This window comes from Salvia splendens, chromosome 2 (genome assembly GCF_004379255.2).
Source record: "Salvia splendens isolate huo1 chromosome 2, SspV2, whole genome shotgun sequence".
Taxonomy (NCBI): domain Eukaryota; kingdom Viridiplantae; phylum Streptophyta; class Magnoliopsida; order Lamiales; family Lamiaceae; genus Salvia; species Salvia splendens.
Genome location: NC_056033.1, coordinates 41,862,383 through 41,870,749, shown reverse-complemented (window position 1 = coordinate 41,870,749; position 8,367 = coordinate 41,862,383). Strand labels below are relative to the sequence as shown.

The 8,367-nt window shown below is 36.9% G+C and overlaps 1 protein-coding gene and 1 pseudogene across 3 annotated transcripts; one reads left to right on the top strand and one right to left on the bottom strand.

Moving 5' to 3' along the window:
• The first annotated feature begins 1,523 nt into the window (after window positions 1-1,523).
• Window positions 1,524-6,621, top strand: LOC121792930 (E3 ubiquitin protein ligase DRIP2-like). 3 transcript variants are annotated; one of them, XR_006048963.1, is made up of 9 exons: window positions 1,524-1,706; window positions 1,856-2,101; window positions 2,967-3,066; window positions 3,728-4,055; window positions 4,142-4,584; window positions 4,681-4,734; window positions 4,828-6,015; window positions 6,148-6,220; window positions 6,297-6,362. XR_006048963.1 is itself a non-coding variant. In XM_042191069.1 (8 exons), exons 2-8 carry the CDS (start codon window positions 1,987-1,989, stop codon window positions 6,456-6,458), a joined length of 1,275 nt encoding a protein of 424 aa, XP_042047003.1. In that variant the 5' UTR covers window positions 1,524-1,706; window positions 1,856-1,986; the 3' UTR covers window positions 6,459-6,621. The 3 variants fall into 3 exon arrangements, 1 of the variants encoding a protein (XP_042047003.1); XR_006048962.1 differs by having other exon boundaries at window positions 4,828-6,220; window positions 6,297-6,372; XM_042191069.1 differs by lacking the exon at window positions 4,828-6,015 and having other exon boundaries at window positions 6,297-6,621.
• Window positions 6,622-7,386: 765 nt separating this feature from the next.
• On the bottom strand, window positions 7,387-8,367 carry LOC121767009 (annotated as a pseudogene).

The following is an 8,367-nucleotide window of genomic DNA, read 5'->3' as shown; positions in this document are numbered from 1 at the left end:
ATATAATAATGGATATCAATGTCAAAATAATTCCTAGCGTTGATCCATAATACTATCATTTTTGGATTATACGAAATTCATTTTTAGTTCGTTTTAAAAATTTCAAATTATAAAAATTACAGAGTTCATTTGTAGATTGTTTTAGTTCTTTTTTTCTAAAATAAACTACTCCACATATTATGTAATACTATATGTGTGATAAATAATTCAATCAACTAGTCATGAATATTAAAATTAGTACACTATAGTTTTGCTAATTATTATTATTATTCGAGTGTGGTGTGCTTTGAAGAAAAATTATTGTGTACATCTCCACATAAAAGACTATACATGGAATATTACGTTTTTCTTTTTCTCCTACTGAAAATCATGGAAAACCCTAATTTGAACATCAGAGAAACAGCTTTGGGGGAATCCGATTCCGTTTCCGATTCCATTGTCTGTGTTGATATATATGTTTGTTGATGATCAAATTTGTTTGTTTGTTTGTTTATGATTGAAACATTTTTGCAGAAAAGCAAAACTTACGAGCTTGTGGATGTTGCCAAGGCTGTCGTCGTGTACGCCCCACGCTCTCTATTGTTTTTTACTATTGTTGTAAAAAAAAGTCAGAGAAGAAGAAGAAGCTGCTACTATAATAGTAGTATTAGATATGCTATGTTTGAACAACTCTTGTAGAATCTAATTCAACTTGTTATCTGAATTATGCTGTCTCGTCTACCAATTCAAGAATATTTGAGTTGATTCATTTACCTTTTCAACAGAATGTTAGAGTAATGGTGATTTAGTGAAGTCTGGAGTCCACTTACTAAAAATGGAAAAAAGTAAATGTGTTTTAAAATTGTGAACCTCTTGAGATTGAGTTGCCATCTTCAACATCAAAGATTCCAACTCAGTGAAGAGGCTGGTTCGATTTTTCCAAGATCAGACATAGTTCCTCGGCACCTTTTAACTTGGACATTCAATTTTCTATCTCCCCATCGAGTCGCTTTGCCTCCTCGTTGGCCTATGTGAGTTTCTGCGCTTTTGAATGATGTTTAAAACCTACATATTTCATGTTTGATTACGTTTTTGAGGACTTGTGTGTTTACTCCATTTAGGCGCAATATCATCATTTAATTGCTTTTCTACAAACTTATTTTTTTTTTGTAAAGAATAAAATATTTATTTCGATTTAGGGGTGTAATGAAAGATGTATGTCAATTTACTTCAGTACAACATTTTTTTTACAATTTTGACAAACTAAACACTATCTTTATGATGAGATGATTGTTTTGCTTATGTGCCGAAAGATGCTAAATTTTATCTTTTCGGCAATTTACCCTCTAATTTATAAGATAAAATTTATGAAAAACATCTGACCCAAATTCAATCATATTTAAAAATATGATAAAATTTATGAAAAACATCTGACCCAAATTCAATCATATTTAAAAATATTATGAAAGTACTTATATTGTACAGTAATCTAAGATTTGGGCAAAATATTTATGATAAATCTAGGCAAAAAATAAATAAAAATAAAAATTCCTTTCTCATGCTATTGTCACAGCGAGGTTTCTCTCTCTCTCGACGATTTCGACTCCCAAATTCACACACAAACGCACAGATCATCCACAGCAGAAGCCATCGTCAAGCCGCAACCGCTGCGTGCTCTATTTTCCCCAAATCATCTATTCTTTTTGGCTTTTTGCTCGGATTTGGAGGTTTTACATTACAATAACCCCTCTCTCATCGCACTTCTTAGCTCTTTTTACCCCGCTTATGGTTTTGTTCTTCTATTACCCGCGGTTCCTCGTAGAAATTGCTATTTTCCGATAATAATCTGTGGTTTCTGTTTGTGTGCTTAATGCAGGCGGAATTGAGCTGAATTTAACTAACGTAAATCGCATCGCATCGCACATGCGGCGTTCGATGGCATGCACCGAATAGGATACGTGGCCGCGCCGCCGTTGCTTTCGATTTAGGCGCGAATTGGATAATACGATGTCGCATCTGGTGGTGAAACTGCGGCGGCAGGCGGTGGCGCCATGCATGACATGCCCGCTCTGCCACAAGCTCTTCCGCGAGGCCACCACTATCATCGAGTGCCTCCACACATGTAATTGCTTGCTCTAATCGGATTTGTTATCTCGTGGTTGTTGTTTGGTTATTCCAATTTTCACTTGTTTGCTTTTAGTGCGTATGTGTTTGCGATCTGGTTATTTGGGCTTTGTCGTGGATTGTTTGTTACTTAGTTTCTCTGATTATGTGTTTTCTTCGCCGGCAACGTATGCGATTGATTTTGAGGTCGATGGGGATTTGATCATTTTTTCAGTTTGTTCATGTCAGCTGAGATGTCAATTAGGATTGCTGGCTTTCCTGATTTAGTGATCTGATTGGTATTTTGGAATTTCGTGTGTGGTTGTTTGGCACAATATTGATTAATTGACTGAATATTGTGCATGCCAAATTTCATTTGTCGACTCCAAACATGGTGTAATCTTGAGATACTCTGGCTTAAGGTCCTCTTTACCCAACCTCACTGGACCTATTGTGTTCTAACAAATGTATAGAGATGTAAGTAAGAAACAGCTTACGTCATTAGTAGTTGGAGAATCAATCAGGAGTGTTTTCATTCTAGATCTTGAGAACTGCATGGAAAATTGTAGGAAATTTCAGCAAAGATCTCATACCTATTGGCATGCCCTATTCATTGGCGACATTTTCTATAAGCCTGGCTTCCTTGATTTTACCTGCATATCATCTTTGACAATTTGCTCCTTGCTTCGATATCATACTAGTTAAAAGATTGTTTGTGAAAGACTAGTATATCACGTGTTTGAAAATCTAGCCTCAAACCTATAGATTTATATCTTCGTGCGTTCAGAACTTATAAGCTGTGAGAAACCTTTCGCTGTATCTACTTTGTGTGATTTTTAGTAGTATTTGTCTAATATATCTGGATTTCTTTTCTATGACTATAGTTTGCAGGAAGTGTATAAACAAGAAGCTCTCAGATGAGGAAATGGAATGCTGTCCAGTATGCAATATTGATTTGGGATGTGTTCCATTGGAAAAGTTGAGGTTGGAATCCGTTTTCCCCTATTTCCAGTTAGTTTTCTCATCTGTGTATTTATCCCAGACTAGACATAAATCCTCAATATAAGTTTCTGTAGTTTCTTTCTTTATTGCCTATTACGACGAACAATGACTTAGACAACATCCTGAAAGGCTTACAAATGTTAGATCTGTTAATTCATATTCACTACTTTTCTATTTTGTACCGAGAGGTGGCAATTCATAGCTAGATTCATGTACAGAAACTATGAAGGTTCTAGATTTATGCACTTTACACTGGCTGTGCTTCTCTTGTGATCATTTCAGCACACTGCATGGAATGATTATTGCTCAACTTCACTCTGTACGGAACTCATGGAGATGTAGGATCTATGATGGGAAAAGAGTGAAATGCTCATGACACTTGACTTGATAATTTTAGCGTAATATTTATCTTGAAAACTTAAGTGTTCATGTATCTACTACATAGTGTGGACGGTGCACTAACTTTGGCGTGCTCCCAATCACTTCGAAGCTACCCTCATGAACCTAAACTAGCCAATTTATTTGTCTACACCAGTGAGCTCAAGTTTGTTCTTTTTTCTGCACCTGTGTCTTTCAATGAAAGATAACCATCCCTCTCTCTCTCTCTCTCTCTCCATATTGTATCTTATGTTCTGTTAATCAGGCTGGACCATAATTTGGAAGATGTGAGGGCAAAAGTATTCCCTTATAAGAGGATGAAAGTGAGAGCTCCTGAAGTTGTATCTCCTGTTACATTACCTGCAAAGAGAAAGGAAAGATCTCTCTCATCATTGGTAGTTAGCACTCCTAGGGTTTCAACTCAGAGTGGAATGACTGGACGACGATCAAAATCCATAACCAGGAAAGCATCAAGAGGTTCCAGTTTCACTATAGAGAAACCTATTATAAAAGAAGATAACTCCATGGATGATCACCATGAAAACTCTAGCTCACCTGAGACACTAAATAGATCTACTCAGAATATGAGGCAGGTATGACATATGGTTCTGAAGCTTATGAACACATCCTCTATGCATTTACAAAACCCAATCCATGCTTATGATAATGTTTTATGCAGAGTTCTGTTGCTAGTGATCCATCCAATCACCCTAGTCCTGATAAGGGAAGAGAGAATGGATCTGAGACTTGGGAAGAGATGGGTGACCTTTGGAAACCATTGAATTGTTTGGTGGAGGCAGCAAATAGAAGCAAGTCTTCAAAGTGTAACATGCAAGGAGATCTAGCTAAATCAGAAGCTCCAAATTCCCTTGACAACGAGGGACCTCCAAATAAAAGCAGAAGTAAAGAAAACAGGCAGAAACCAAAGGTTCAAAATGTCAAGAATTTCAATGACCATATCCCTCCAGATTCTGGAAGGCCCAAAAAGTTCCGCAAAGCTCGTCAAAAGAAGGCGCAGGAATTCGCAGAATTTAGACTCCCTCCTCAGGTTGTGTTTGGTGCTGGTGCTAAATTCGACCGCAAGAATCATCCAATTTGGTTTTCACTGGTATCAGATGGGCAGTAAGTTTTCATACATAGATCATAACTTCTGAAATACGGATATGGATATCTGTGTCTGGTTATTTGCTTATCTGATTACTTAATGTACTACCTCAGGGAAGGCGATGCACTGTCCTTGCCTCAGATAGCTGCAAGTTACTTGAGAATTAAGTGAGTTTGGACAAACTGCTATTATCTTAACATTTTCTTGTATTGCACAACTAGAATGATTAAAAATTAACCTTGGTAACTTAATTTGGTCAGAATGAACCTCTTCAGATGCTAGTATTGCGTTACGAGAGTAAGTTCCTCGAAAAGATATGTACAAATTTATTTGGTATTTATGTAACTTCCCTCATAATTTAGATCATTTGGGCGTGATTGTATTTTGGTTGGACCAAATCAATAGAATTCATAGCAATAGAGTCATTCGTTGTTAAGTTTTTTGAACTTAGGTATGGCTTTGATATCTGAAAAGTTTCATGTTGGCACAGTTTTCTTCCAAAAACATTTATATGCTTGAACGTTTTACTCGTAACACATTTCCACTCTTCAAAGACGCCTCTAAACATCTCTTTACAATGTAAGACTTGTTAAGTCAACTGAACTATTTCCCTTTTCTGTAAGGAATTGCTTCCAGTGTAATAATATGCTTATCATCTGTTTCATGCATATACTATCTCTACCTACATATTTTAGGCTTCTACTGCTTTTCCTCAGTGCTTCAGCTTTTGATTTTACGTGACTATAGTCTATAATTGTGTTTGTATCAGTGATGCAACAATATCTGGGATTTTTTAGGATGACTATTGTTATTGGCAGGCTAAATTTCTCCACAGCATACATCTATGATTTCAGTGCTGATATATATATTTACAGATTACCACTCAATCATTTGGGTCTGTTTTGTCAGTTTGGAGGATCTTTTTTAATGGTGGATCAGGGCTATTTTCTTATTATGAATAGCTGCCTCTTATCATATAATTGAATCCACATGCATATTGCAAAAGTCCCTGGCTTGCTCTTACATATGAATTGTGTAACCGATCCTCATGCATTGTCTTGCTTTCCGTTATTGCTTCATGCTTAATTTCACTACATAAAACATGCTTATCATTTTCTTTGTTGGTTGGTTTTTAAACCATTGTAATCATTTGATGCCATGGAATATCTCAGTAGCAATCTAGCAAGAGAAAATCAGTTTGAACTTAATGAGGAAGAGTTCATACTTGCAGGAGGTTTCTAATATACACAAAATTAGTTTGTTTTTCTTCCCCGCTTCATGAATTTTTCTTAGCTATGTTTTTCAGCCAGAGAAATAGCAGAATTCTGAATTTTGTTATTCACTTTCATTTGTAATCATGCTTCATCACTATTTTGGTCTTGCTTTTCTGCGCATTCGTTCTCGCTGATCTTCTTGAGGAGGTTTAAGTACATAAGGAAATCATAACTGTAAGATTTTGATTCATTTCATATGAAAATTTTAGCATAATAGGCTATGTAAGGGCAAATACTTTACAATGAAGTACTGTTAGTACGAGTTAATGTTTTAAAGTAATCTGTTTCTCATTGCATTATTAACAGGGATGGGGGCATGCCGGTTTCTTGCATTCAAAAATACCTGAAGCTGAAGCTAGATCTTACAAGTGAAGAAGAGGTAAACTAATCATCATCATGTTCGTTTAAAATGAAAAGGTGAGGTGAACATTGTGTTTTTCTGTTTTATGCTACAGATAGAAATAAAATGCATGGGACAAGCAGTGATGCCAACGTGGACACTGAATACTGTAGTGGCTCGATGGCTCGAATCAACCACCACCGAAAAAGTGGTTGTGAAAATTGGTTCATCAGCAGAGGATCTGGTAATGGAATTAGGGTATGCTCGTAGGTCATGAAACCACATCACCATGTTATGACACCACACCATTTGCCCGTTCATCAGATTCTAGTCTTCAAGATACTTACTCTTGTTGGTGTTACTTATATTCGTTAGTTACTATTTATGCTTTTTATCACCAAAAAACTAATTTGAAAACGAATGAATAGTTTCGAGCACAACAGTGGATCCAAACCCTGAATAGTTTTAGCTAAGGTATTCTCATGCAATTCTATAGTAGTACTACGGAGTACTACTATTTAGTAATCGTCTTCGGTCCTTTACCTTTTTACATCAATACATCTTACAACTAAACAGAAGTTTGACCTAAGATTGATGCTAATAAAACATGAAATTCACTGAAAAAATAACAATTCAATTTTCAAATTAAAATGTTAAACTTACATCCACAAACAAATCTATTTTCAAGTTAAAATACTAAACTCAAGTCTGAGACAAATGAGTACGGCCTTCATCCACAAAAAAATATAAAATCAAGGCAAATATTAGCTTTATCCACGAAAAATAATCTTGATAGTGAATTACATATAATTTAATGTAAAATCGATAAAATATGAGAAAAATGACTAAAAACATGATTGAAGTATTACTAACAAAAAGTAACTCACTTATTGAAGTATAAAACTTAAGAGGACTAACTAATTTAGGTGGACAAACTAAATTAAAAGTGTGAAATACAAAACTTACTATAAATAGATACTATAAATTAATTTAGATAAACGTATAAATGAAAAAAATAGAATTAGTAATTTTCATGGAGAGACATGTATATTAGTAAAATAGTATTCATAAATCACAAATTAAGTAGTACTAGTCATCGGAAAAAGTAGGATTGAGGACATGATTGAGAAAAAGGTAAAATGATTTTTAGTATATTATGATATTATGAAAGTGAAGTACACATCACAATAAAACAATCATTATTCACAATTCACATTCATAAAATCGACCATTTCAAAATAAAAAGTAACTAAAATTGTGTTTCAACTTTCAACAAATTTAATCTCTTCATCAGAAAAAGAATGGCTAACTAAAACACATCGCCACTCCAATTTCTGCAACAACAACAAAATTCCCCCAAATTCAAAAAAAGCCCTAATTTCCTCAAAACCTGGTTCCAACCACCGACGGCAATCCGCCTTCCGCCACCTCATCCTCATCCAGGAACAAATCCTCCGTCATCCTAAACGCCGCGTGCGCCACCACCACCGCCACCACCGCGATCGAAACCGACACCACAACGTTCAGCCACACGTTCGTCAGCACCAGCGCCAACACCGTCACGACCGCGAGCGCCGCCAGCACGGCGCGATCGTCCACCGCGCGGCCGAGCAACACGATCGGCTCGTCGCGGGAGAAGTAGAGTACGAGCCAGAACACGAGGACGATTAGAAACACGATCATCGAGATCGGGTGGTAGAGCAGGCTGAGGAAGACGATTATGAGCGCGATCATCGCGTAGTTCACGCGGAAGTAGCTGAGGTTGCGCCTCAGGCGGGCGGAGAGGTCGGCGAGGCCGTCGGGGAAGTTGTAGGAGGACGGGTGGGATAGGAACTCGCGCCACGAGCGGCGCGTGGGGAAGACCGACTCCGTGCGAGACTTGAATTGCGGAGGAGCACGCCGGAATCTTCGCCGGCGCCGCTGTACGGAGGGAGGCTGCTGTATCCGGCCGGCGACGACGACATTGGTTAGGGATTTGGATTCAGAAATTAGAGGAAGCGGCGGCGGCGGAGTGTTTGTTTGTGATGAATATATAATTCATGAATTACAGTACTACTATAAAATTACGGATACATCAAATCTTATCTTCTTGATTATTTTTGATTCCCAGAAATTCATTTTGAAGGTGCAACCAATAATTGACTAATCAAAGCCTACTTTATTTATTAATTTCTCATTATTTCGGA

What these genes read in the sequence shown, in the direction of transcription:
- LOC121792930 (XM_042191069.1), top strand. Translation starts at nt 1,987, where the DNA reads ATGTCGCATCTGGTGGTGAAACTGCGGCGGCAGGCGGTGGCGCCATGC. An exon ending in CATCGAGTGCCTCCACACAT is followed by an intron (nt 2,102 to 2,966) that starts GTAATTGCTTGC and finishes CTATGACTATAG; the next exon opens with TTTGCAGGAAGTGTATAAAC. An exon ending in ATCTTACAAGTGAAGAAGAG is followed by an intron (nt 6,221 to 6,296) that starts GTAAACTAATCA and finishes TTTATGCTACAG; the next exon opens with ATAGAAATAAAATGCATGGG.